The sequence below is a fragment of the Myxine glutinosa genome, chromosome 1 (genome assembly GCF_964187855.1).
Source record: "Myxine glutinosa chromosome 1, kmMyxGlut1.1, whole genome shotgun sequence".
In the NCBI taxonomy this organism is placed as follows: domain Eukaryota; kingdom Metazoa; phylum Chordata; class Myxini; order Myxiniformes; family Myxinidae; genus Myxine; species Myxine glutinosa.
In genome coordinates, this window is record NC_136261.1 from 197,446,899 (window position 1) to 197,474,201 (window position 27,303).

At 42.3% G+C, this 27,303-nt stretch overlaps 1 protein-coding gene across 2 annotated transcripts; it reads right to left on the reverse strand.

Annotated features, from left to right (window-relative positions):
• SRPRB (SRP receptor subunit beta) lies at window positions 1-27,229 on the reverse strand. 2 transcript variants are annotated; one of them, XM_068125079.1, is made up of 8 exons: window positions 27,103-27,229; window positions 26,084-26,156; window positions 19,346-19,440; window positions 19,136-19,213; window positions 16,871-16,953; window positions 7,030-7,160; window positions 5,674-5,728; window positions 1-592 (listed from the first exon to the last, which is right to left on the reverse strand). In XM_068125079.1, exons 1-8 carry the CDS (start codon window positions 27,202-27,204, stop codon window positions 397-399), a joined length of 813 nt encoding a protein of 270 aa, XP_067981180.1. In that variant the 5' UTR covers window positions 27,205-27,229; the 3' UTR covers window positions 1-396. The 2 variants fall into 2 exon arrangements, with proteins under 2 accessions (XP_067981180.1, XP_067981189.1); XM_068125088.1 differs by lacking the exon at window positions 27,103-27,229 and having other exon boundaries at window positions 26,084-26,254.
• Between the last annotated feature and the right edge of the window lie 74 nt (window positions 27,230-27,303).

Sequence of the window (27,303 nt, forward strand, 5' to 3'; positions counted from 1 at the left end):
CGTGATGGAATTTAGTTTATTCCAGGAACCTAATGACTGGGACAATGTATGGAAAATGCTGCTTTTGCTTGGGTAAGGTCTGCAGAAAGCTTAACAGAAACACAAAAACTTTTACAGAAAAAAAAGATGCTTAAATTACATGAAAAAGATGCTTTGCCGGCTTTTACCTTTGGAGTAAAAAGTTGTGAAAATGCAACCAACATTGCTTTTATTGCCAATCTTAAAACTGACAACGCATGGTGTGCAAGAACAGACATGAGCAAGAGAAAATAACCCTTTAAAAGACTTCTCCAGCCACACAGGTACCCGGCATGCAAATGCAAGTTTTGGGACAGAAAAGGCTCAACAGTAAACACAACTACTCAAAAGTTGTAAACATAATTTAAAAAAATACTGCTACAGATGTGATAGCCAGTTAAATACATCTGCAATTCCAGTTCCAGCAACAGTGCTTGTTTCAATAAACGATGGTGGTGAAGGAAGGCACTGGAAGGTGAACGGAGAGTTTGTTTGGTCGAGGTATGTTGGCTTTCTTGCTTGTTCGCTCTCGGGGAGGGAAAGCGCCGAGGGAAGAGTACGACGTAATGTTGAGCTGGGTTAGAAATGGGGGAGGCGAGTAACAACTCAGCAATGGGATGGTGATGACCAGCAATTTCAGAAAAGGTGCAAAAACTTAAGGTTTGCTTTGAAAGCTACCTGTCACCTCCATCAAAACAATCCTCCACCCAAATTACATTGAACGGCGAACGCGTGTGTAAACATTTTGCCAAGTAAAACACCTGGCATACCAATACAACAATGCATTGAAATCAACCAACGTTCCCTTGAAATATTCAAAATTTGTATTTTATGGGCCACATATGGTCCACGAGCATCCCCCCCACCTCTAAACCAAACCAACTTTTTTTGAAGCCCAGAGGCATACTAAACACGATTCCAAATGTTACCAAGAAAAATTTAGGGATGCAATGCCCATTTCGGCTCAACAAAGTAGGGTACCCTCATAATTATGCCGACGCTCTCCGACGTCGACCGAACTTTGACTACTGATTATAATCTTCCACCAGAGGCCTCAAATAGCTCCTATTTCAATATATGATATACCAAATGAAAGATTATGAGCTGTTCTTTTTGAATATGTGGTAAATGAAACTATTGGGACAACTAGTTAAATAAACAGCTCTGCGGAACACAATAATTCAACCCGCGACTGCTTCTTCAATGAAATATTGGTATTTATTTCACAATCAGATTTTTTAACATTTATTTACATGGAAACTTTTCAATGTTGTATTAATCTCTTCATCGTGTATTACATTTGCTTTCAGGCGATACCTTCATATTTTTTCTAACAAGAGCCAATCTGAAATAACAGCCATTTGAATGTTTTAGATTCAACGTTGTGGAACGTTAACATGCACTATATTGAATCCAGTTATGCAGGCAATACCCATCGGCATGATCCCGTAATGTTTTTATATGCATTGTAATTAATCGATTCACTTTTTAGATCACAAGAAAAATTGTCACTAGCTAGCAAAATCCAAATTTGCCACCAAAAGTGACATGACAGTGCCCTCTCCTACAACTATGGGGATTGTCACTAAAAGAAATGAATATGTAACCCATGCCTATTTTAGTTGCATTTCAGATTCATTTTCCACAAATGAATGTTTTAAATACATAGTTAAGATCTCTCCTCAATATGGAAGAAAACAGGTAACAACCATTTGAATTAATTAAGTTTAACTGCTGTCAATTTACATATTTAAGTTTTCTATTTGCAGATTATACTAATTATAAATAATGGATATCTTGATATATGGATAAATAACCCCTGTTATTAACTTAAGCAAAATAGTAACTGCTTTTTTAATTCTTATTTTATGTGTACTTTCAGATGCGAGTAGGACTTAGACTGCGATGCTGACATCTATACTTGGAGAACCGTGCATCTAACCATGGCTTCGACATCCCACAAGAAGCGAAAGCATTGTACATCTGACACGGAACCCATTTGCATCATACACGTACCAGGGCTGAAGTATGGACCAATACAGCTGATGACGAATGTAAAGGATCCGGAACTGAAGATGGAAAAGTTGAAGGAGATCAAGCGTAGAAGAATGGCTGAACCTCAAGATTCACCCTATCGACTTGAAGAATCATGCAGAAAACTACCTGACATTATTGAAGAAGTGCATGGTTTTCACCGGGAATGCTATCAACGTTTTACGATGAATCTGAACCGCTTAAAAGAAGCAGAAACATCATCTTTGCCAGAATCCCGATCAACCCGCCGATCATCTAGTGATCACATTATCTTCCATGCTGATTGTATCTTCTGCAGATCAGAAGCAAGAAAAAGTAAAAATCCAAGGCAGCTGGACAACCGAAGGCCTCATAGACTTTGAACGGGAAGGCTGGAAACATGTCATTGATGTAGCAGAGGTGCGAAATGATGAAACTCTCCTTTTACGCATCAGTGGGCATGACCTCTTTGCATGTGAAGCAAAGTTTCACAGGTCATGTCGAAACAGATACACACAGAACCCTGAAAAATGGCGAAGTGATCGACTTGATGAACAAGAGAGACAGCGTGAAGTAGAAAAAGCTCACCAGATGGCAATGGCAGAAGTGACAAAAGTGGTTGGCAAAGAAATTATTGCTGAGAAGAAAATTATGAAGCTATCTGTCTTGCTGAAGGTCTACACCAATAGGCTTCAGGACAGTCCACACCCGAATCCCAACTTCAGGAGCACCAACCTCAAGAAGAAGCTCGAGAAATATGATGCTTACCAAAGGAGCCTGGGATTTTGTCAAATGGGAGATTTCCAATCATACTTGGTATACAATACTCAAATTAATGTCGATTCAGCTGTTCGAAAAGCCTATCAATTAGCTTCAGAAGACACAGTTGCACTTGTCGGCACACAAATGCACCAGTCAATACAAGAGGCATACAATAACTCTACAGAGGTCAAATGGCCACCAACAGCTCAAGACCTTACCAACAACCAGATAGTAATTCCAGCAGAAATTGAACGTTTCTTACTCTATGCGATAACTGGCAAAGCAGTTCATACATCAGCAAGAGTTCATAGACTTGTTCAGTCAATAGGTCAAGACCTCTGTCGAGCGGCAACAAATGGATCATGGAAGCACCCAAAGCACATACTTCTGTGTATGACTCTTCGGCACCTGTTTCGGAGTGAGAAGCTAGTAACACTCTTAAATCGTCTTGGTCATTGTGAGAGTTACAGCTTTTCTTTGGAGCTCGAGACAGCATTGGCTGAGGCTGTGACTGAAACATCCTCAATGCTGTCAAGTCAGATCGTAAGGTCACCCACAGCACCCAGTGTATTTCACTCAGAATTCGACAACTTTGACCAATTGCTTAATGATATGACTGGCAAGTCCTCTGTCCACACTGCTCATGGGATCATGCTCCAAGATATCGAAGGATCTGAGACAGGTGGTTCAAAACCAGAAATCCCAGCACTACCAAAGAACAAGCAACGATCAATGACGCTGAAGAAACAGGATTCTCTTGCAGACTGTTACGTGGCACGTCGCAATAGTCCATTGCTTGTCATCAACCAGCTTACATATCCTGGTGCTGTTCAAGCACGTGAAGAATCAATGAATTTACAGACCCTCTGGGTGTTACTGAGAAATCGATGCAAAGATGAGCAACAGGTTGCAAGCTGGAATGGTTTCCTGTCGCAGACAGGAACAGTTCCTCGAAGTCTAACAACTATCGACTATTACCCAGTCATAGCTGAACCGATAACAGAGTACAAGACTGTACAGGAATGCCTTCGGTATTCTGAGCAGGCAACCAGTGAAGTCGATCAACACTATGTGATTACCACATTCGACTTGGGGGTATGCATGAAGGCATTCCCCCTGATATGGAACAACCCAATACGATACGAGAGACACATCGTGTTGATTGGAACCTTTCATCTCGCCTGCGCATATCTGAAAGTGATCGGCAAGAAGATGTTTGGCTCTGGTCTGTCTGATATCCTGCTAGAAGCTGGGTTGATTGGTTCTGGTTCACTGACAGGTGTGATGACTGGAAAACATTATGAAAGAGCAATGCATTGCCACAAGGTCATGTTAGAGTCACTGCAACGACTACTCATGGAACAGTTCAGCAAACAGGACAATGCTGACCTTCTGATGACCAGTCTCCCTGATGACTCAAGGGATAGACTAACACATTTGATTGATTCGCCAAATGCGGAAAACCTGAACGCAGTTCTATCTGACGAGAGCATCACTGAGCACATCAAGCGATATGCCAAATTTTGTGTGTCTGTGTGTCTGTGACCGCCGATGGCTGTGGGCACCACACCCGGGCAAACGGCTTATTGGTGGGTGGGTGTGTGTGTGTGTGTGTGTGTGTGTGTGTGTGTGTGTGTGTGTGTGTGTGTGTGTGTGTGTGTGTGTAGGTGTGTGTGTTTAGGGGTGTGTGTGTGTGTGGTTTTTTTAGTATTGTGTGTGTAACAAACATGTTTAGCAGAATATGTGTACATTCTCTTTGTCAAAGCTTTGAGGGTTAAGCGATTTTTGGCACTATGTGATGGCCATATTGGATAGAGTCACAACTATTGATTAAAATAAATAAACATGTTTGCTTAGTATCTTGTATTCTCAACAAAAGAAATTTAAAATCAGTTTAGTATATATGCATATAAAAACGTTATGTAATATAGGTATTGCTGTGCAACTGGATTGTTAATATAGTACATGTTAACGTTCCAAAACGTTGAATCTAAAACATTCAAATGGCTGTTATTTCAGATTGGCTCTTGTTAGAAAAAATATGAAGGTATCGCCTGAAAGCAAATGTAATACACGATGAAGAGATTAATACAACATTGAAAAGTTTCCATGTAAATAAATGTTAAAAAATCTGATTGTGAAATAAATACCAATATTTCATTGAAGAAGCAGTCGCGGGTTGAATTATTGTGTTCCGCAGAGCTGTTTATTTAACTAGTTGTCCCAATAGTTTCATTTACCACATATTCAAAAAGAACAGCTCATAATCTTTCATTTGGTATATCATATATTGAAATAGGAGCTATTTGAGGCCTCTGGTGGAAGATTATAATCAGTAGTCAAAGTTCGGTCGACGTCGGAGAGCGTCGGCATAATTATGAGGGTACCCTACTTTGTTGAGCCGAAATGGGCATTGCATCCCTAAATTTTTCTTGGTAACATTTGGAATCGTGTTTAGTATGCCTCTGGGCTTCAAAAAAAGTTGGTTTGGTTTAGAGGTGGGGGGGATGCTCATGGACCATATGTGGCCCATGGCCTATTTCAAAATCTTGATAAACCTGCCATGGTAACAAATCATGTTTAAATAACACATGTCCAACGTCCCTTTAAACCCACTTCTACAATTTACCAAAGCTCGTTACATCAAAGGATCACCTTGTGTTGAAAGGTCCATGGTTCTTTAACCTCATCTCAAACAAGTTAAGACTTTCATTAACTTGGAAAATTATTTGAAAACAAAACGTTAAAGTCACATGTTAAATGGGGTTATTCTAAACAATTTAGAAGTCTAAATGTAAGAATAAAATAAATAAATCTAAATATTTACCACACCATCACAAAGGTTTTCATTTCAAGTTTGATGACAGACAAGTGACTCACATTTCCTTCTCCAGCTGTTGCCGAACAATTGAGGCAACCTTTGCTGTGGAAAGGTCTGAAAGGAAACAAAAAGTTTTCAACAAAAAGTTAACCAAGCAAGAGAACATCAAAATGTTTGCGTTTCATGTTGGTGGCAGCTGTCTGTGTCATTCATTACAACGCAGTAGACATTTATAAGCGGTCAGGCACATCAAAGGCAGCAATTTGGGTCTCATTCTTGTATTCTCCAGGAATCCAAGAATTAAGGTGGATGAGAGATTATATATCTATATATATATACATGCATGTTATGGTACTGTGAACCTTCCCCCCTCTCCCAGGAGTACACACATCCACGCATGCAGGTTCCCGAGTTCAGTCATCTCATTCGTATTCAGAAAATCCTCCCTTCTGTGTACTGGGAGAACGAGAGATATGCATTTGCGAGGGCGATAGAGATATCTTCTTCTTCCTCCCTTCATTATCCTCTTCCACCTCCAGCCCCCTTTTTATAACTTGACATTCACAGCCATATAGGTTGGTAACCATTGCGAATTTTAGATGCAGTATTCAATTTGGCTTCTCCTCTTTCCATCCACAGTCACAGCATCTATTTGGTTTATTTACCTCTCCTGACACATTCGAGACATGAGCGATCCAGTGATTTTAACTCCCACATGTGAACCTTCAGCAACAACCTCGCACATTTGAAAGATTCAGGAAAATTCAACATGTTAGAGAGATGGACCAGATGTCTTTGTAGACCAAATGACGTCTGTTTGTACGCCAAAGAAATATATCAGAAGCTCTTAATGTACATATACAGTCATTTCAATGAGTGACATTGTCAATCGATAAGTATACTCAACATCAAAAGAAACTTATCAAATCTTTAGAAGGACACTCATTGAAATCCTCCATGCGAAAATGAAAAAGATTTGAACACAGGTAAAGTTCAGCTATCTTTACTAAACACGTCAATAAACAAGAGGTTGCCTTAATCACAAAAAACAAAAAGCATGACCATCACAAGGGGTGGTGCAACAAAATTCAGGTATGTGAAAAGCAATATTAACTGATCCCCAACCCAATTCCTTAGTGGGTGCAGGGAAGTGTTTTGGTCTCCCACAACAAAAAACGATTTATTCAAAATGCCAAAAGGATTAGAATAGCAACAAACAATGCCAAGTACCCCAGCTTGTTGTTAATACACCCTTTTCTTTGCTGGTATATAAATAAGTATGGTTTGACATTTTGCAAATACAAATGTGGTTTAGAACATTAATAAACTATATCTGGCATCAGGTATAGCAGAATGTTCATATCACGACCTGCAATGACACTTGGAAAGCCACAATATTAGGTGGTGACAATTACCTTGCTTGTTACAGATAAAAAGAAATGGCACTGAAGAGGTTTCTGCATCTGCCAGCAGTGAGTAGATTAGGGCAGCAGTGTCACGAACCTCTGCGAGCAGTTCCGCACTGTTTATAACCACCACCACCGCACTGAGGAAACATCACCAAAAGCACACCAGGATTGTGAAAAACACGCGAACAATAGCAACAGTATCTTTACCTCCGCCACCAAAGGTGGATGGAAGTTATGTTTTTACCCCTGTCTGTCTGTCTGTTTATGAACAAAGCATCTCAAAAGGTTGTGGACGGATTTGGACGAAATTTGGCAGAGACGTAGCGTATGTGACAAGGACAAATTGATGAGATTTTGATGAAGATCCTGATTTGGATCCAGCTACTATAATTTTTTAAGTTATTCTTCACCATTGGGAGATAGGGCCAAATCGATACATAGCAGGATATCTCAAAAACGTTATGGTAGGATTTGGATGAAACTTGGTGGACAGGTTGTTGTGTATGTGAGACAAGGAAGACTCGATTCAATTTTGGTGATGATCCAGATCCGGATCCGGCTAGAAGAATTTTTAAAGTGATTCTTCACAATTGGGAATGAATGAATGAATGAATGAATGATCGTTTTAAGGCCATTTTCCCCGCTAGAGCGGGGGTTAGCCTTGCGGGCCCCATGACAATCATGGTTCCCTGTTTGAGGCAATGTTTTTATGGCCGGATGCCCTTCCTGACACCAACCCTTGGTCGCCTCTTACGATGCGCAGGGATACGGTGTACCTATTCTAAATCGGGGTACACACCGGGAATTCTTCACAATTGGGAGATAGGGCCAAACACGATATGCAGCAGGATATCTCAAAAAGTTGTGGACGGATGATTTTGATTAAATGCGATTCTGTATTGTGATTTTCTGGTCTACTCTAGGATACAAAACGTAAACGGTTCACCTGGTGGAGGTATGCACTCCACTGAGTGCCGTTCTAGTATTATATGAAAAACCCAAATCACGATACAACCAAAGTATTATGTCAGAAAACTACCATGCTAACACAATCGCCTGCATGCTAAAACTCAGGAACCACCTGCATGCTAAAAAATAACTCTGTACAAAAACTAACTTTTGAGGTTTCAGATTTTCCTTCCTTCTTGACAAAAAAATTGGAAGATAAAATAAAATGCAAGTCAAACTTGAAAATATAATCTGACATGAATGGTGTTGGCTTAGCGGTTAGGGTGCCGGCTTGGGATCCTAGGATCCTGGGTTCGAATCCCGGTCGATCGCTGAATTAACGCCAGGGGGGTTGACTCAGCCTGTCATCCTTCCGAGGTCGGCAAATTGAGTACCAGCTTGCTGGGATGAATGATCCCGGTGTGTACCCCGGTTTAGAATAGGTACACCGTATCCCTGCGCATCGTAAGAGGCGACTAAGGGTTGGCGTCAGGAAGGGCATCCGGCCATAAAAACATTGCCTCAGGCAGGGAACCATGATTGTCATGGGGCCCGCAAGGCTAACCCCCGCTCTAGCGGGGAAAATGGCCTTAAAAACGATCATTCATTCATTCATTCATGAATGTGTAAATGGATATGCCTCTGTCAACCAACCCACTGACATCAACCCACTGTTACATTTCATCTCACTTAAAGCTCACAGGAAATATTCAGGAAAATTGTACTGTACTTACTATTTGGCGATTGGTTCAGCGTATTGATAGAATATTTGAAATAAATGCCGAATATAAATATTTAGCACCATTTGTCCTTTTAATCCATAAACTAACCAGTTAATCTTGGCAATACAATCTATACTTGTGCCAAGTTTGGTTGAAATCCCTTCAATCAACACAGGTTATTGCAGTAAGAAAAAAGCCGACGGACGCATGGATGGACGGACAAACAACCCACAACAAATATCTCCCCAAATTTCAAAACTAGAACGGCACTCAATGGAGCGCATACCTGTGCCAGGGTGACGTAAAGAAAAAAATAAAAAAATATTTGTATACGAGGTTGAGGCTCATGTAAGAGCGAACACACATAATAAAGGGAGCAGAGAAACAAGAGGGGGAGGAGAGAGAGGGAAAGCACAACGGAAGAGAACAGGGACATCGGGAGATCTGTTTGAGGGAATGGGCTGGAGCGGGGTATACGGGACAAACAAGATGGACACTACGAGGACTTACAGGAAAGAAAACGGAATTTGAAAAGTTGGATTTAGGGTGGATTAACAGGGGTAGAAAAGATCAAGGTTTTGGGTGGGGGAAGATTGTTTACATTGATGGATGGTTTTGGATGGTTTACATTTTCTTTCTCACTAATAGGCCAGACCTATTCTAGATTCAGACCTGAACCAAAATCTAATCAGCTTGTTCTTGTCACCTAGCCAACTAACTCATAAACCTAGTTTTGTGATAATACATCCAAAACTTTTTGAAATATCATGCTATATATTGTTTTTGGCCCCATCTTTCAAGAATGAAGAATCAATTTTTAAAATTTCTGGATCCTGATCCAGATTCCGATCTTCACCAAAATCAAGTAGATTCATCCTCATCACACCTCCAATCTGTCCAACGAATTTACTCCAAATCCATCCATAACTTTGAGAATCCTGCTCACAAACAGACAAACAGACAGGGGTGAAACACACAACCTCTGATAACCTTTGATGGCAAAGGTAATAACAAAAATTTGGTTTTAACAAGCGTTACGCCTAGTTCCCCCGTCAGGGAAGTGATGTGAGTTGACAAAGTGGAAGACGCAGAAAACATGCATGATATGATATTTCGCTCACAAGGTTCAGACATATATATGGTGGCGGCCATCTTGGATTTTGCTGTGGTGACACAATTTTCAATAGGGTTCTTCCTTATGCCTAGATACACCCACACACCAGATTAGAAGTTGGTACTTCGCTTATTTTTCAAGATATTCAGCTCACAAGGTTCAGACATACATGGCGGCGGCCATCTGGGATTTTGACGTGGCGACCCAATTTTCAATAGGGTTCTTCCTTATGCCTAGATACACCCACACACCAGATTAGAAGTTGGTACTTCGCTTATTTTTCAAGATATTTCGCTCACAAGGTTCAGACATATATATGGTGGCGGCCATCTTGGATTCTGACGTGGCGACCCAATTCTCAATAGCGTTCTTCCTTGTGCCTAGATACACCCACACACCAGATTAGAAGTTGGTACTTCGCTTATTTTTCAAGACATTCCGCTCAATGTTCAGACATACATGGCGGTGGCCATCTTGGATTTTGACGTGGGTTGCACCCACACCAAATTCGAATGCGGTCCTTCGCTTACGCACACACGCACGGACGGACGGACACACGGACGGAGGGGAAAACCATAGTCCCCCTTTCGCTCCGCGGTGCGACGGGGGACAACAAAGGTTATGCTGGGTTGGTTTCCACTGCAAGTCCTTCATGACTTCTGGTTTGGTCGATCACATCATACGATATCGACTGAGCTAAAAACAAAATAGTTTCAGAGCACTGTCCAGTCTAAAGTTCCCAAGTGGCTCGTGGGCAACATGTTGCCTGCTAGACTGTCAGTTGCTGCCCATGACATCTCTTGAAAATACTTTAGAACCTCAACTTGAACGGCTCATCCAAAACCAGAAGTATGCAATCCACTGTATATTTTATTCCTATCTCCAAAAACTCTGTAAAAACGAGAATAAAAAAGGGGGGGAAAAATCATACACTATCAATCTCTTGTGAGCTATACATTCCTCCCCACGAGACAGAAATTTATGCAATTCAGCATAATAACTCATATGAAACGAAACATCACATTCGGTGTTCTCGTCTCCCCCACGGTAAAGCGATTTCCGCACGAGTAGACCTCCAATGAGCGATTTCTATCTGCGGAGAGATTTGTTTTATTTTAATTCTTATAATGTCAGAAGGTGAGACAGGACCCTCACAAAAGAAGTCGAGACGTTTACTTACAACTTTAAAGATGAGTGGGAAGAAGAGTTTTTCTTTACAATCTTTTCAATTTCTTTACAAAGAAATGCAACATGGAATGACATTTTAGCACACACCACAAGAGGGTTGCAAGTGAGTACCCTCCAAAAATAAATGCAAGGAAGGTAAAAGTTAAAGAATTGAACTCAGGCCTGATCTCCCAATAATCTCTTTTTAAGAAACACATCAGCAAGTCGAAAGCAGCTACAATTGCTTCATTTAACATCGCGCACTTACTTCCTAATAATAAGAAGTCCTTTGAAGACGGTAAGGTAATTAAGGAAGCTTTGCAAACAGCTTCCAAAACGTTATTTCAGGATTTAAAAAACCAGTCAGAAATTGTTTGCCACTAAAGATGTTCAGCTATCTGAAAACGCAGTTATGAGGAGAACAGAAGCAATGTCGAAAAATATCACCTGCATGCCAAGGCAGGAGTTGCTGTGTTGTGAATTTTTCAGCATAGAAGTTGAGGAATCAGCAGATGTGTGTGACATGGCTCAGTTGTACATTTTTGCTGGGGTTCTTTTTGAGGATTATTGTGTGAAATAAGACGATGGCAGTTGCACCACTGACTGGCAATACACGTGGTGAAGATATTTATCGGGCTTGGAAGCATTCCATGCAAGCGATTGGAGCCCCTCTGCAAAAACTTATTACAACTGGTGGTGAACCCACAATGCCGGGAGAGAATATTGGCTTTATTGCCATGTGACAAAACGACCCCGACTTCCCTATCTATCACTGCATTATCCATCTGCAGGCTGTATGCAAAAGTGCTTAATTTTCAGCATCTCGTGCCTCATTAGTGTGATTTTGAAGATTGTTAACTCGATCCGAGGCAAGGCACTCATATCTGAACTTGATGCTCAATATGGTGAGCATTTATCTTGCATTCAGATGGGTGACGACTCAGCAAGAAAAACATTTTGGAGCGTTTCCAGAAACTTTCCACAAATAAAATATTTTTTGGAAGAGAAATCAACACCAACAGCAGCTCAGCGATCAACAATGGTTCATCGACTTGGCGTTTTTGATCAATTTGACTTCCAAACTCAACATTTAACCTTGAAATTCAAGTCAAGGACAAAATTCCGACACTAATTGGATCAGTGAACGTGTTCCGAAGCAAGCCGAGATTGTGGACAGCATGAATCAGGAAGGGAGTTTACACTCACTTTTCAAGCCGAGAGAAGAGGCAGGAATAACATGCGTCTTTCGACAAGGAAATCTATGGTGAACACATTGAAAAATTTGAAGACTTTGAAAGATGATTTGATGCATGTGGAACCCACAGCGATTTACTTTCAGAACCCTTTCACAGACAGTGAAACTGCAGCCAAAATAGTAAATGTGGTGAAATGTGACAATTCCGACATAGAGATGGAAATAATCCCTTTCAGAAAGACTTACAACTGAAGTCTCGATCATCTGAAAAGGCATTTTGGACACGAGTGGAGACGAAAGTACCCCCTTTTGAAAGAAGCATATCTTCACGAGTGCTTTCTTCGGATCTACGTACCTGTGTGAGACGGCGTTCTCTGCAATGAAATAACTTAATTCAACAAACACATCACACTCAACTGATGCTCATCATAAATGATCTGATCGCATGAAGTTGGCTGTAACTCTGTATGGCCCAGACTTTGAGAAACTAGCAGGGATTGTGCAGTGTCAAGTTTCACACCAGAGGTGAATATTTAACAATTTATATTTAAAGTACATCTTTTAAATTAAATATTGTGTTATTCTCTTAAATGTTTTTTATGCCTCCGTTGACGAAGATGCCGGAGGCATTGTTTTCAGGTTGTCTGTTCGTTCGGCTGTCCGTCCGTGATAGGTTTTCGTTACCGCGACAACTTGAGAACGGCTGAAGGTATCTCAGTCAAACTTGGTGCAAGTATGCATAATGAGGTAAAGATGAAATTGTTAGATTTTGGGGTCAAGAGGTGAAAGGTCAAAGGTCAAAGTCTGTAAAATGTCTAACTTGAGAACAGCTGAAGTGATCTCATTCAAACTTAGTACAGGTGTGTATAATGATGTAAAGATTAACCGATTAAATTTTGGGGGCAAGAGGTCAGAGGTCAAAGTCTGGAATATGTCTATAACTTGAGAATTTCTGAAGTGATCAAATTAAAACTTGGTACAGGTATGTATAACGATGTAAAGATTAACTGATTAGCATTTGGTGTCCCAAGGTCAAAGGCTAAATGGCAGATGTCATGTCAGGTAAAAATGTGATAACTTGTGAACAGCTGAAGGGATTTAAATTAAAACTTGGTACAGGTATGTATGATGATGTAATAATGTGGGCAGAGGCATATCAGTCGACATCGTGATGTCGAAGAGTGTCGTTCTAGTTTATGCACTATTTTAGGCCAACTCAGTGGGCCTAATACACAATGAATCTGGGGTTAAAATTGATAAAGTTTTATACTCAGCCATTTACATTTTTCTCAGGTACTGCATTGTAAGCAATTCTTTTTTTTTTTAAACCTTGCCAGAGGAGAGGGTATTGCATTTGAGTCCGTTTGTATGTGTGTTTGTTTGTCTCCTTGTTTGTCCGCACAGAATAAATACGATTTTCTCTGCAAACGTTGGTCCAATTGACAGGAAATTTTCAACATAGGTGTTCCTCCTCCTTTCTAATGATAATTATGATGTCATAGGTCACGTGGTATGGGCGCCATCTTGGGGGGGGGGGGGGGGAAACAAAAACTTTGCACCTCTATATCTCCGAAAGCGCTGCATATAAAAAATTGAGACATGGACCATTGTAAAGAACTCTCCATGGGGAATTTTTTTTTTTTTTTTTTTTTTTGTATACAAGATCGAGGCTCGTGAAAGAGCTAACAATAATCACAAAAAAGACAAACCGACACACAAAACACAAAAAAACAAGGGGAGCGGCAGACAAGATGGGGAGAGAGGGGGAAGGACACAAACACAACATTTGAGAGCAGGGACATCGGGAGGACTTGGGGGGAAGTGGGAGAGGAATAAAACATATGAACGCTGCAAGGACTCTGGGGTGAATTACCGGGGGTAGAAAAGATCAAGGTTTTCGATGGGGGAAGATAAGAGATGGTGGTGAACAGCTGTTTTAAAGACCTGGAGGGAGGAGTGGGATTGAATGGAGTGGGGGAGTTTGTTCCAGAGGCGGGAGAAAAGGGGAATGAAAGAGTGAAGGTGAGCAGAGAGCCTAGACTTTGGCAGTTTAACCATAAGAGGGTTGCAGGCAGATCTTGTGCGACCTGAAGGAATATTTGGGGGACAGAGCACAGAGAGAGCTGGGGGAGCAAGGCCAGAGAGGAGTCGGTAGAAGACAGAAAGACCACCAACCTGCCTGCGGTGAGTGAGTGAAAGGCCCTCGGAGTTGACTACATCGCAGGAGATTCCAATGATTCTGAAAGCTTTGGCCTCAACAGCGTGAAGCCGAGCAAGGTGTGAGGCAGGAGCACCAGCCCAGAGGGGGGAACAGTATTCCATTGAGCTGCGGATGAAAGCCTTGTATGTGGTGAGGAGCTCAGGTGTGCCAAGGAAGGACTTCGCACGACGGAGGATGCCCAGTCGGCGACTGGCTTTGGAGGCCAGCTTGGAAATGTGGTTTTCCCAAGAAAGATCATGGCAGATAGTGAGACCCAAAAGCTTGAGCGACAGAACTTCTTGGAGAGGATTGTTGAGAAAGTAGATGGGAGGGTTGTCCAGTCGGTCCTTTCGGAGAGACATTGTAAGAGTGTGAGATTTGTCAGGATTGAAAGACATGTTCCACTTGTTTGACCAGTCTGTGATTTTGTCCAGGTCTGCAGAGAGTGAGGAGGCTGCAGACTGCCGATCTGAGGGATGAGGAATGGAGCGGCAGATAGTGGAGTCATCAGCAAAGAGATAGAGAGGATTTTCCAGAGAGTCGGAGAGGTCATTGATGAAGACCAGAAATAGCACAGGGCCCAGAACACTGCCTTGGGGAACTCCAGCCAGAACAGGAAGGGAAGATGAGAGAAATCCATTCAGGGCCACACGTTGCCTACGACCAGAGAGGAAATCCGCAAGCCATGAGTGGAGATTTCCCTGAATACCATAGGAGGTGAGTTTGGTGAGCAGAGCTGGGTGCCAGACTGTATCGAAGGCACGTGATATGTCAAGTGAGACAGCTCTGATTTCCTGTTTGGCATTGAGGTCATAAAAGTTAATGATAAGTTAATAGTTAATGATAACCCTAATGATAACCCTAATGATAACCCTAACCCTAAGTTAATGATAAGAATAAAATAAGTTAATGATAATGTCATCAGTGCCTCCATGACGTCATGCTCCGACAAGTACAAAACTTCATCCGATCAAGATGAAATTTATTGAGTGTCATCTCGGGATAAATTGGTGGAGAAAAAATAAAATAATGATGTCATCCGTCATGTGGTTCGGCCGTCATATTTGTTTCAACACAAAAGCCTTAAAAACGACTAAAACACATCCTGACAAGGGTCTGCAATCTCTGATTGCTCTTTCTTGTTTATCTTGTAAAACAGTTTCGTTATATACTGTACTGTACTATACTGTTATATAATTAAGATTTTTTTTTTAACACTTGTGCACTTTTTGTACAATCAACCTGCATCGTTGTTATACTGTGTTCTAAATTTTATGTATTTGATATACCATACTCTACAGAGCGTTGGTGCTACCGACAGTTTCTTGGCAAGGGTTGTAGTGGGTGGTTTGCCATTGCCTACCCAGCAATGTTTGTCCATGATCTAGCCTTTTCAATGCTGAGCATAAAGCAAGAAAGCAGCACATACCATTAAAAGTCTTTGGTATGACTAATTCTTACATACCGGTCTGTGAATTACAATGTTCGTTTGTCGAGGTACTCCTACAGTTCTGGGCCGCTTACATCCACACTTGCTATGTAGGATCAGCATGACTCCAATTAGTGCATAGGGCTGTTTTTATCTTTGCCAGTGATCTTGGAGGATGGGGGAGGGAGGGGGTGGAGAGGGAGGAGGGAAGGAGACATTATTTCTCAATGTAAATGTGTATTGTGTAGTGCCGCCTCCAGTTGGGAGAGGGTATTACAAATCTCCGCCCATACAGTATTCCTGTCCCCACGTTTTCCATGGCAGTGAGGTTTTTAATTATAATCAGTAGGCAGGTTGTTGCTTCATGCACACAACACGGGTCATAATTATTTTTGGGAGCGAGCGAAGTTGTCAGTTGCCCATACTGCTCAAATAAAGGTACGTTGCATGCTTACAACAAGATCGCCCGTAGGGCAGGTACTCTGCTAGTATTATTTAATGGGCGATTTAAAACAGGAATATGTTTTAAGGCTTGTGCCACCATTTAATAATCATTCATGGTGTCTAAGTCAGATTGACCAATCTTGCACATATTTTATGTTGTGCTGTGTGGCCCCGACTGGCCAATTCCTGGAACACAAGTAGTAAAGAAACTCCCACTCAAGCTGCTTTGTCACACTACATAAAAACACAGCTTGTAACAGGACATGGTTTGTTTTAAGGGCACTTACAAATGTTGCTAAGCAAACGGAAAAGTGCATTTTAACCAGGCTGTTTTAAGAATTTGAATTCTATTTAGTTTATGAAACGTGTTTTGTATTTGGCTTGCTGCAATTGTGTCGTGTTGAGGAAAGGGAGAGCAAGGAAGATGTCACCCCACTGCATGCTTTTTTAAAGTATTGTTGCCCAAGGGACAGTCAAGGTTGGGGACCACTGGTCCAATCCATTCCCACCTGCAATTCCATGGTATCCTGGTGTAAGCATGTAAACGTTAATTATTTTATTATCAACCTTACTTCAGCATAGAACTATTATTCAGATGGTTAACGGTATGCAACAGTATAATTCATACCGAAGCGACGACTTGACGCTGTCCATGTGAGTCTGACGAATGTTCTCACTGCCTGGACAGTCAAACAGCTGCAAAACTCTTCTCTTCACATGCAAACACATGTATATGAGTATGAGATTAAATCTGAATAATACAAAGGAAACGTCAAACACTAAAATAATGCAATATATTATACGAAGAAATAATGTAATCGATATGTTTGATGGAAGAGCAGAAAAAAAAAAACGAGAAAATATAATTTGACGTGAATGTGTCAATGGACATGACTCCATAAATGGAGCTCATGTTCGACGTCAACCCACTATTATGTTTTCTTTCAAGTAAAGATCCCATGAGAGATAGTACAAGAGAAAAAAAAAAAACATCAGATGTTACTAACTCCAGTTATGATCTGAAAAGACATTTTCAAAGGGCACATGACCTTTGATTTGTTGAACCCAAAATTGAATCAGTTCATCGTTGCATCACAGTCTGTACGTGTGCCAGGTGTTGTTTAAATCCCTTCTGCGTCTCGTAAGTTATTGTGTTAACAAAGATTGGCAATTAAAAGTCGTACATGTACACAAGACCATCAAAAACAGGGAGGTCACGATCAGCAACAGTTTGTGGTACACTGCAACCCGTACCTTCTCCTCCGATACAATGCACACCAATATAGAGTTGTACATAAATGTTGAAGTTGTCTATTCAGTAGAGGCAGTGATGTACCTCCACAAATACATATACAAGGGTCTGGACAAAGTAATAGTTAGAGTTGGTGGCCAAGAACAGGAAGTCAATATCTCTGACAATGAAACCAAGTGATAGAAATGCATGTGCTTCCAGAGGCAACTTGCGATTGTTTAACTTCCCCATGCAGGATAAATATCTGAATATGGAGGCAGTCCAAATCCACCTCGAGAATAAACAAACACTTCTCTATGATCAAAATCAAGTGCGAGAGGTGGCTTATTGGCTCAGTGAATATTTTTTTAAAGTGTGGTAGAAACCTCCTCTCACGTGTGACAATATTTCCATTCTGCGAACATTTCCTTGCTCAGATATGCGCAATGTGCAGCGATTCTAATCGAGCCCTTCTTTTAGCTCTGCCTGTCTCAGGACATAAACGGAGTCAGCAGATTGATTGTTGTGAAAAATCCGTTGAGTAATGGCTGACAGCAATGGGAAAAAAAGATGCGTCATCAGTTGACAAAGCAGAGAAGAACAATCAGCTGGAAAATGGAGAGCAATCAAAAGAAGGTGATCAATGGAAAGTTCTGGCTGGAGAGAAAGAAGACCATTGCAGAATTGCAGAATATTTCCATTTGCAAAGGTCATCACAAACTGCGTAGCTCTTTCAGAATCACATAAAACCCTAATGTCTGCTTCCTCATTTAATTGGGGTTGAGAGATCGACCATTCTCTCGATTCTAACTCTCTGTCCCTGTGTTCTCTCTGCGAGCTCCTTCCGGAGACTCTTTTCCAAAGGGGCAGGCCCGAGCACGCTCCACCCAGCTAAGTATATCCACAGCGCAAATCTTCTGTAGCATACCTGGGTGGTGTATTTTCCCACAAGATCAACGTGGAAACACGGGAAGTAATAAAACGGCAGGTGGAAATAAGGAAATTGGATCCGTGGGAGGGGACACTCTAAACTAAATTAACCTTGATTATCAAGTCCATGTATGATTGTCAACAAAGGATGAACACAGACATGGCAGTATATACACATCAGCATAAGTACACAAGTGAGGGAGAGGGGGCCAGGGGGAGGTGGAGGAGCAGTTGCATTCGCTTCGCACGTTTCCATATGTTTTATATCGAGCGATTGAAAATGGTCACCTTTGTAATGTTCGATTGGTCAAACAATTTCCATTGATAAGTAATTCCCACAGATTTTCTACTACAGGGATTCACAAGATTTTACATATTTGTTTCAGATGTTGCTGTTACTGTTTTTGATCATTATGTTTGGCAATCTCATGTGTATTTTGACGATTTTTCACCAAATGAAAACGTTTCTCCAAGTTACATGCGTAAGCACGTCTGACATTTTGCTTTCGCTGAAGATCATATTTCCAAATTCTCAACCTTTCAAATCGGGATGGGACTTCATTTTGATTTGAAATTTGAAAGGACTTTCAAATTGAACTTAGTTTTGAAATTCTTCTAGAATCCAGATAGATTGTTGGATGGAATTTTGTAACAGCTACATTTGGCATAACTGCAGATGGTCCACCATGAATATTGTCAATATTAATACAATTAACAACTTGCTTTTCTTACCTTATTTCCATTCAGAGGAAGTGTAGATTTGTTGGCAACAATTGAGGTTTGTGTTGGTTGATACTTCCCAGTGAGAAGCTGCAAAAGGGATGAAGGATAAAAGCAACGAGGCACAAATTGCTATGAACAGAAAGCTGAAAAAAAGGAAAGACGAAACCAGTAAACACAGTTACTTGTGGAGTTGGAGTCTTGTTAAGTGCAAGCCCTTACCTTTATAAAAAGTGCAGTTTTCCCTGATCCTGTGAGCCCTGCAAGCAATACTGTTTGCCCTTTGCCAAGCTTCCTGCTGAAGCGCCTGAAAATCCCTGGTTTATAAAAAACAAAAAAACACAAGGCTGCAGCAAACTGAAGAAAAATTACATTTCTTTGGCAGTTGGCTGGCTGCCTGCAACAAAAGTTTTAGAGACACCGATTACTTTTTAGAGACACCGAAGGGGGTGGGGAGGGATCAAGATCCAGAGAAACAACAACACAAGATGTCAAATTGTATTATTTATTTTCATTGACCAGCCATATTTTTGATTGAATGTAAAATTACTAAATAATAAAGTACTCGCAGGGTACCTGCCTCCAACGTGTCCGTAGGTGTGTCACCCACAGATGAGCAATTTTTTTTGGTGTGTGTATTGGTTGAAACGTTAATTCAACGTAAACTGATGATATGGACCATGACACCTGGTACATATTTACCTTACAGGCAATGGCGGTCTGCTCAGAAGAACTAGCGTTGGTGATTAAAGTTGGCAAGTACATTGCCATGTCACATCAGATCATTTGTAAACGATAACATGCACAGCTTCAACATTTTGTTGCCAACCTGACACCGGCAATGCAAGTGTTTGTAAAGGCTAAGATGCCCCGGTTAATCATGACGGCTGGTGTCATTCTGCATCAGCAGACAAGCAGAACGATAGATGGAATAAACAGAAAATTCATTAAATTGCGCTAACTGCCATGGGAAGTAGGCTTCAGGGATCCTTAAAATTTGAGAATAGATTCCGATTCTGAACCACTGTCTCAATTCTGATTCTTCAACAACATCTAATGAATTCGTCCTTGTCACACACCCAACCTGCTCAACTAGTTTCGTCTGAACCCGGCAAACTTTTTGAGATATCCTGCACACAGACAAACAGGGGTGAAAACATGACAACCATCCATCCTCAGTGGCAGAGGGGATAACGAAAAATAACTTCGGCAAAAAAATTATGTTCATGAGTAAATAAAATCAGTGGCATGATTTATATTACAAGTCGGCAAATCGACTTCACTCGTCCCCTCACGGGAAAGCACTGAGCAGGTTTGAGAGTTGCGTGATCCTGAATCGGTCTTGGTGGATCGTTTCCGATTTGCTGATTATGGCAACTCATCTCGGTCACGTTCGGCATGACTTTCCATTCTACGACCACAAGCTTCACTTCGATGAATTGACTTCAGATGCTTATGCATCAGAGGTACTCGACAAGTTAGACAACGTCTTGCTGCAGAGCACGCATCAAACTTGCTTCAGATTTAAAATTTCACTCGGTTTTTCAGGATTATTTTCAAATCAAAAGAGGCTCCAGATCACGTTCCATGATGTACCAGGTTTTAAAGCACATTTTTCATTCCGAGGAGGTCCTCCACGTCCATGACCATTCCTAGTTTTGCAGTCACAGAGAAAAGTTAATGACGTTGTCTCCATCTGTCCCACCCTGAAACATGGAAATGCTCCTGGGAAAGAAAATAAGTAGTAAAAGTTGCTTCAAATGAATCCAAAGCTCTGGGAAAATAATAATTTTATTCAATTACATCAAATAATTTTACCTGGGTGGTGTACACGGCAACAGACAGGTAATTTGATTGCTCCGGATTTTTTTTCATTTGCTGTTAATAAATACGATTGATTTTAGAATTCACAATACTCTATACAGATATAATAGACTAATGTTGTCTGTCGCCTGCAGGAAGAAGAAGAACTCCAACCCACATGTACACAGTTTGGGAGTACATGGCTGCTCGCTTTCTTCACAACTAAAACAAACTAGATGCAGAAAAACGGAGTTGTCCTTGTTTGTTTGGAAAATAATGACAGGATAAACTTTTAATATAATTTGCTGAACAACGAATGGATTCTCGATGGACAAAGTGAGATAAGGCATAGCCAGGATCGCCTCCGGAGACTTGGAACCGTTTCAGGGGGGGTAATCGGCTCTGTAAGCCCTGGTGTTGGGCTAGCGGCTAGGGTGCCGGCTTAGGATCCTAGGATCCTGGGTTCGAATCCCGGTCGATCGCTGAATTAACGCCAGGGGGGTTGACTCAGCCTGTCATCCTTCCGAGGTCGGCTAAATTGAGTACCAGTTCACTGGTAATTCCCTGTTTGTCGTTAAAGGCGGCAAAAAGGGTTGGCGTCAGGAAGGGCATCCGGCCGGAAAACATTGCTTCAAAAAGGGGACCGAAAAACAACAACAACCACGGTCCCCGAAAAAGGCCAACCCCCGCTTGCGGGGAAAAAATGGCCTCTAAAGGTGTTTTTTTGTTTGTTTTTTTTTAATCGGCTCTGTAGAATTTAGGGTTCGATTCCCAGTTCTGATGGAGGGAATCAATTATAACCTTGTAATCGATTCAACCTGGTGTTGGCTTAGCGGTTAGGGTGCCGGCTTGGGATCCTAGGATCCTGGGTTCGAATCCCGGTCGATCGCTGAATTAACGCCAGGGGGGTTGACTCAGCTTGTCATCCTTCCGAGGTCGGCAAATTGAGTACCAGCTTGCTGAGATGAATGATCACGGTGTGTACCCCGATTTAGAATAGGTACACCGTATCCCTGCGCATCGTAAGAGCGTGACCAAGGGTTGACGTCAGGAAGGGCATCCGGCCATAAAAACATTGCCTCAAACAGGGAACCATGATTGTCATGGGGTCCGCAAGGCTAACCCCCGCTCCAGCGGGGAGAAATGGCCTTAAAACGATCATTCATTCATTCATTCAAGCGATTCAACCCTCCCTCCCCTGAAACGGTAACATGGTGTTACTGCATGCTTGCAACAAACGAGGCTTTTTTTTTTTTACTACTTGTGCACTTTTTGTGCAATCAACCTGTATCGTTGTCGTACTTTGTTCTAAATTGTATGTGTTTGATTTTATTCACAATCCTGGTCAGTTGTTAGTATAACTGGGAGGAGGAGTGTGGGAGGAGGGGGGCAGTTCTTTTTTCAACATACTACACAACTACTGTGGGAGGAAGAGAAGGGGGAGGAGGAGAAGGGGCACGAAGGAAGACTAAAAGCCAAAAAGCTAACACGAACCCGAACACAACATATTGTTGGTTCAGGAGCCTAAAGTGCTAAGGGAAGCCTAAAGAGAAGCTGACATTTTGGACATTAATCTTTCGTCAAAGTAAAATATGGAGACAGGACATGGGCAAAGGTCGATATAGGGTGGGAGTGAATCGGAGGTGAAAAGCATCAGAGATCAGGGTGCACATGGGGTGAAAATGACTCATTTTAACAACTTTTTAAAATGAGGGTCAGGGCTCGGGAGTTAAAAGTCAAGGGGACCGGTACTGGGAGAAAAGAGGGAATAATAGGGAAACACAGAATAAACGAGCGTTACGCCTAGGTCCCCCGTCGGTGAAGTGATGCGAGTTGACAAAGTGGAAGACGCAGAAAACATGCTATGATATGATATTTCGCTCACAAGGTTCGGACATACATGGAGGCGGCCATCTTGGATTTTGACGTGGCGACCCAATTTTCAATGGCGTTCTTCCTTGTGCCTAGATACACCCACACACCAGATTAGAAGTTGGTACTTCGCTTATTTTTCAAGATATTCCGCTCACAAGGTTCAGACATACATGGCGGCGGCCATTTTGGATTTTGACGTGGCGACCCAATTTTCAATAGCCTTCTTCCTTGTGCCTAGATACACCCACACACCAGATTAGAAGTTGGTACTTCGCTTGTTTTTCAAGATATTTCACTCACAAAGTTCAGACATATATATGGTGGCGGCAATCTTGGATTTTGACGTGGCGACCCAATTTACAATAGCGTTCTTCCTTATGCCGAGATACACCCACACCAAATTAGAAGTTGGTACTTCGCTTATTTTTCAAGATATTCATCTCACAAGGTTCAGACATACATGGCATCAGACATACATGGCGGCGGCCATCTTGGATTTTGACGTGGTGACCCAATTTTAAACAGCGTTCTTGCTTATGCCTAGATACACTCACACACCAGTTTAGAAGTTGGTACTTCGCTTATTTTTCAAGATATTCATCTCACAAGGTTCAGACATACATGGCATCAGACATACATGGTGGTGGCCATCTTGGATTTTGACGTGGGTTGCACCCACACACCAAATTTGAATGCGGTCCTTCGCTTATGCACGCACGCACGCACGCCCGCAAACACGCACGCACACACGCACGGACGGACGGACACACGGACTGAGGGGAAAGCCATAGTCCCCCTTTCGCTACGCTGTGCGACGGGGGACAACAAAAAAATATACTCCAGGTAGATTTGAGAGATTGGTATTGTTGGTTCATACATCAAGCAGGTGGGCACTGAGTGAATGAATGGCGCTCGTTCACCAAATGGGGGAACCAGCATGCTGATCCTAACTGTCTGATGCTGGCATGAAGAAACGTACTGGAAACTACCATGTGAATGAATAAATGTGCACGGAGTATTCAAGTCAAGAAAAGAGTCAAGCACCTGGCTTGGAAAAATCGGTCCTGTTGGTTCATACATGAAGTGATTGGACAGTATTCACCGGCATCACCGATATAAATCTTCTTGCAGAGTGTGCCGTTGATTCCATAGTTAAAATTCGCAGAGGCCCACACTGTCAACATCGTCTGTGACATGAACACTGCTTTTGGGTCTTGAGATGAAAGTAGTCTTTATGAACGAGCAGGTATTACAGTAACCCTGTGAACACTCAAATGTTCCTACTGGGAGGTCAGAGGTCAATGGTCCTTTAACCAGGGAATTTCACAACGCTTTTAAAAAACCTGAAGCATTCCAATCACACTGACATAACAGTTAGCCTTCAGAGCCAAAAAACAGCATCCACAGGAACATCAAGCTGCACCAGAGCGATCGCTCAAATTATCCCACAACCGCTCATTTTTTTCAAGCGGGACAGATGTGTAAAATTCGCACACTATAATCAACCTTTGCTCCGACCAGTCTTCCTCTTTTGCTACATCGATGAAGGGTTACCGCCTGAAATATCAGCTTGCCCTTGATTCCCATGGTGATTAGTATACTTTGATAAATGTTGTGGATTCCATCCATAATTATCCAGTTGATAATGTTCTTTTTTCAGTTGCCAATGGAGCCCAAATGAGAGGAGGGCAGTGCGGGAGGAGGAGAAGGGGCAGTGTGGGAGGAGGAGAAGGGACAGTGTGGGAGGAGGAGAAGGGGCAGTGCGGGAGGAGGAGAAGGGCAGTGCGGGAGGAGGAGAAGGGGCAGTGTGGGAGGAGGAGAAGGGACAGTGTGGGAGGAGGAGAAGGGGCAGTGCGGGAGGAGGAGAAGGGGCAGTGCGGGAGGAGGAGATGGGGCAGTGCGGGAGGAGGAGATGGGGCAGTGCGGGAGGAGAAGGGGCAGTGCGGGAGGAGAAGGGGCAGTGCAGGAGGAGGAGAAGGGGCAGTGCGGGAGGAGGAGATGGGGCAGTGCGGGAGGAGAAGGGGCAGTGCGGGAGGAGAAGGGGCAGTGCAGGAGGAGGAGAAGGGGCAGTGCAGGAGGAGGAGAAGGGGCAGTGCGGGAGGAGGAGAAGGGGCAGTGCGGGAGGAGGGGGAGGGCAGTGCGGGAGGAGAAGGGGCAGTGCAGGAGGAGGAGAAGGGGCAGTGCGGGAGGAGGAGATGGGGCAGTGCGGGAGGAGAAGGGGCAGTGCGGGAGGAGAAGGGGCAGTGCAGGAGGAGGAGAAGGGGCAGTGCAGGAGGAGGAGAAGGGGCAGTGCGGGAGGAGGAGAAGGGGCAGTGCGGGAGGAGGGGGAGGGCAGTGCAGGAGGAGGAGAAGGGGCAGTGCGGGAGGAGGGGGAGGGCAGTGCGGGAGGAGGAGGAGGAGGGCAGTGCGGGAGGAGGAAGGCAATGTGGGAGGAGTGGGGAGAGAACAGAATAAAGTTTAGAAGAAACAGAAATAAAGGAAAGCAAGGAAAGACGAAGGCCTGGAACATACAGACTGCTCATTCAAACCAAGGGTGCCAGAGGGTGGTTCTTGACCCCGACATGGATACTTACAAACACATACTCCCATGGCTCCATCACCCCACCACAGCTGATAGATCTATAACGATGTCAATAAGCCTTTTATCGCTTTCGTGTTTTCAAGTATCAATAGTAGTTTACTTTTAAAGACAAAGAACGACTCTTAATTTAACCAACTCACGATTTAATGACAAAATTAGGTCCTTTTGGTTTTCAAGGTCAAGGCATGGTCACATTAGCACATAATTACGAGGAAATGAACAACCTGCATTTACTGCTTTATGATGCTTTGTTTTCATCCAAAGAGGTGAAAAATTCCTCAATATTAAACACAGCGAAACATGTTCCTCATAAATCGGCTGTCATCATGATCACTAGTGCAAATGCATAGGATTATTACAAAAAAAACATACAACATACTACACTACTACTATATACTACACAACTACTACTACTACACACAACTACTACTCACAACTACTACTACTACTACTCACAACTACTACTACTACTACTACTCCACAACTACTACTACTACTCCACAACTACTACTAAACACAACACAACACAACACAACTACTACTACACACAACTACTACTACTACTACTACTACTACTACTACTACTACTACTACTGTACTACTACTACACTATGGTCGTGTACACAGCCATTTATACTTTATAGTGGCGCGTATGCAATGTCGGTGTCACACTGTACAAGCGTGGAGGTTTATAAACTTACACACTGTAAGCAGCACCACGATGAGGGCTGTGATCACGCCCAGGCACGTCAACTTCACACCCGGGAACTCTTGCTGCGAAGTGGACACGTATTGCTTTCCAGACCGCTCCATACTCTGATCCTCCATCGCAAATGCGTACACCAGGGAATTCCGTTTCACCGGAAGTACAGTTCGCTTTGTTGCTTGGTATTGCGTTTTAAAATCTTTTATAAACAAGCAACAAGTTAAAGCGAATGTAAGAAATAATTTAAACAGCATTCGTAAACATAAAATGGTATAGAAAGTTAAAATAGACTAATTAATAACACTATACAGTATTTATACTTGCTACACCGCCTAAAATGTTACTGCTGGTTGCGCACATGAAGAAAATAATGACAAATAATGAAGAACGTATGAAGAAAATAATGCAGTTTGAAGCATTAAATAGAAGAAGCAAATTGAAATACAAACAATCGACGTATATAAGATTTGCAATGGAACAGTATGTAAAAAAAAATATTTAGCGCCTTGGCCCAACTTGGCCGACACGACGGAATCGTTTTACGTCATTGTGAATTTTTATTTGTATATTTGCGAACGGAACACCTCCGTATGTTCGCAAAAATTGCCGTCGTCGAATTAAAAACGATTGGCGGCGATATAATACTATATGTTCAATTTTGCTGTCAGGATGATATTGAAACTTGTATTTCATATTTTATTGTTGCTTCATTTCAATTTTCCATCCTCATTCTTTAAAACCTTCTTCAAAAATGAAAAGCACCTTCACCCCCTCTCAAAAATGACGGCCCGGATAGCATTTGTTCGAGTACGACAACACCATTTCTAAGGAGACCGCCATGTTGTTAAGCGGTGTCAAGCACTCCGTTCTTTTAGAGAGCTTGCTTGAGCGTTTTGAATCAAACAAGCCGCTTGGGGAGCGGTAAGCAAGCGGCTTGCTAACGGAACCCCTCGAGCCTCACGGCATAATCCATTCTCACACTGTTTAGTCCTTCGATATGTGTCATTCCTTCACCTTAAATCGTTCCTTCTCTTGCAGAGGCTGTTGTATTCCGCATTGATGTGACTGCGGCAGAGATTGCGCATCTCGTTTTAATAATACGCAAACGTTTTGCATTTGTCAGCGTTATAGACTTATAGTTCCAACAGGTTCCGGCGGTACCCCGAAAGAACACCCACGATACGCGAAAAGAGGGATTTGGAAAGAATTTCCTGT

What these genes read in the sequence shown, in the direction of transcription:
- SRPRB (XM_068125079.1), bottom strand. Translation starts at nt 27,204, where the DNA reads ATGCAAAACGTTTGCGTATTATTAAAACGAGATGCGCAATCTCTGCCG. An exon ending in CGTGGTGCTGCTTACAGTGT is followed by an intron (nt 19,441 to 26,083) that starts GTAAGTTTATAA and finishes TTTATAAACCAG; the next exon opens with GGATTTTCAGGCGCTTCAGC. An exon ending in CAACAGCTGGAGAAGGAAAT is followed by an intron (nt 593 to 5,673) that starts GTGAGTCACTTG and finishes TTTCTAACCCAG; the next exon opens with CTCAACATTACGTCGTACTC.